General features: G+C 44.8%; 1 protein-coding gene across 3 annotated transcripts in view; it reads right to left on the bottom strand.

The window, feature by feature from the left end:
- The window catches only part of LOC113814828 (hemicentin-1), a 234971-nt gene that overhangs the window by 34052 nt on the left and 198419 nt on the right, over positions 1-2500 (bottom strand). For all 3 annotated transcript variants that reach the window (XM_070114397.1, XM_070114399.1, XM_070114398.1), the window contains 2 exons: positions 1686-1876; positions 836-972 (listed from right to left, as the gene is read on the bottom strand). In XM_070114397.1, the coding sequence (XP_069970498.1) occupies positions 836-972; positions 1686-1876 (328 nt within the window). The remainder of the gene's footprint in view (positions 1-835; positions 973-1685; positions 1877-2500) is intronic.

Here is a 2500-nt window from a genome sequence, read left to right as displayed (position 1 = left end):
TTCCTTCTCTCTTTCTCTTTCTCTTCTCTTTCTCTTTCTTTCTTTCTCTTTCTCTTCTTTCTTTTCTTTCTCTCTCTCTCTCTCTCTCTCTCTCTCTCTCTCTCTCTCTCTCTCTCTCTCTCTCTCTCTCTCTCTCTCTATCTATCTATCTATCTATCTATCTATCTATCTATCTATCTATCTATCTATCTATCTATCTATCTATCTATATCTATATCTATATCTATATCTATATCTTACTCTCACACCCACACCCACACCCACACCCACACCCACACCCACACCCACACCCACACCCACACCCACACCCACACCCACATCCACATCCACATCCACACACCCACACCCACATCCACATCCACATCCACATCCACATCCACATCCACATCCACACCCACACCCACACCCACACCCACACCCACACCCACACCCACACCCACACACCCCATTCTCACATCCACACCCACACCCACTCACACCCACACCCACACCCACACCTACATCCACATCCACATCCACTCTCAACCCATCCACACCCACACCCACACCCACATCCACACCCACACCCACACCCACACCCAGACCCACACCCACACCCACACCCACACCCACTCTATCTAAAAAAAAACAACACTCCCACACCCACTCTCACTCTCACTCTCACTCTCACTCTCACTCCCACTCTCACACCCACTCCCACTCTCACACCCACATCCACATCCACATCCACTCTCAACACCCACACCCACACCCACTCTCTCTATCTAAAAAAAAAACAAACTCCCAACCACCCTCACCAACATCTTAAAGAACACCCTCTCTCATCCACACTGACCTGTCTCCGCGCGTGACCTGCTGGGTGCGTGGCAGGACGGAGAAGCGGGGAGGAACCTGCACGACTACGGCAACCTCGCGATACAGACGACCTGCAGCGTTGGTCACCAGGCAGATGTATAAACCGGTGTCTGAGGCCTGTGGAAGGTTGAAAATTGCGTCATTGAAAGACTAGCTAACTATAGCCTGAGTTAACATAATTAAAGTGTAATTATTACCATCAGTATTACTGTTAGCATCGTTAAAATCATCAGTGGCCTGTCTGTTATCAAAACGTGTTATGAAACAGGTAAATGCGTGTTTCCAAAGACCTAATTTATTGATTGATAGTTAAAGGTAGATAGATAAGATGGTACATTGGGTTGATGAAGAGAAAAGAGATTATAATACAAATGGATAAATAAAATACAAGTATGTTTATATAAATTGAAGTGAAATAGAAGAAACCGATAAATAGATAGATGAAAAAATAAAAACATGTATCATAAAACATTAGGGACCCTTTCCATCATAAAATCAAATCCTTTTGAATATGTGACAAACATCAAGAGATAAGCAAAACGCAGACACATTTAAATGTAACCAAATGTAATTATTAAAAAAGAAACAAAAATCCACGTGTTAGGTATTAAACAAAAATCCTCATTAGGCATCAGCAAAAAAATAAAAAAATAAAAAAATAATAATAAAGAAAAGAAAAGAAAGAAAGAAAAAGAAAAAATACATATATTCCCCCATCAAAGACATCACGATTTTACCCCCATCCCTCCCTCATCCCTCCCTCCCACAATCAACAGATAGACAGCAGATAGACAAAGAACACCGATAGTCAGAGTCTCCCGCACCCTCACCTTCGTGTTGGAGATAACGAGGTCGCCGTTGGTAGCTAGGGTGAGGGCGGCGTTCTCGGTCAGGGTGCGTCCCTCCTTTATCCAGGTGGTGCGGGGGGGAGGGTAGCCGGCCCCCGTGCACCCTAAATTAAGGGGTTCGCCGCGGACCACGTTCACGACCTCCGATAGGGGTTCGGTTACTGACGGAGGAGCTGGGGTGGGGATGGGAGGGGGGAGGAAATGGATGGGCTGGTTAGTACATTTTGGATATATTTTTTTCTTCTTCTTCTGCTCTTATTCTTATGTTTTTTTTCTTTTTGCTCTGTTTTTTTACCCCTCTCTCTCTCTCTCTCTCTCTCTCTCTCTCTCTCTCTCTCTCTCTCTCTCTCTCTCTCTCTCTCTCTCTCTCTCTCTCTCTCTCTCTCTCTCTCTCTCTCTCTCTTTCCTTTCTGCCCTTACTTCTTCGTTTCTCTTTCTATCTTACCGATTTTTCCCTTGTCTTCTCTCTCTCTCTCTCTGTCCTCTGTCTCTCTCTATCTCTTTCTCTCTCTCTCTCTCCTCTCTCTCTCTCTCTCTCTCCTCTCTCTCTCTCTCTCTCTCTCTCTCTCTCTCTCTCTCTCTCTCTCTCTCTCTCTCTCTCTCTCTCACTCACACACACACACACACACACATAAACACACACACACGTAAACACACACACACACAAACACACACACATAAACACACACACAAACACACACGCACATAACCACACACACACACATAACCACACACACACATAAAACACACACACACACATAAACACACACACACACATACACACACACACACACATA

The sequence above is a fragment of the Penaeus vannamei genome, chromosome 36, assembly GCF_042767895.1.
Source record: "Penaeus vannamei isolate JL-2024 chromosome 36, ASM4276789v1, whole genome shotgun sequence".
Taxonomy (NCBI): Eukaryota; Metazoa; Arthropoda; class Malacostraca; order Decapoda; family Penaeidae; genus Penaeus; species Penaeus vannamei.
This window is presented reverse-complemented; position numbering and strand designations above follow the sequence as displayed.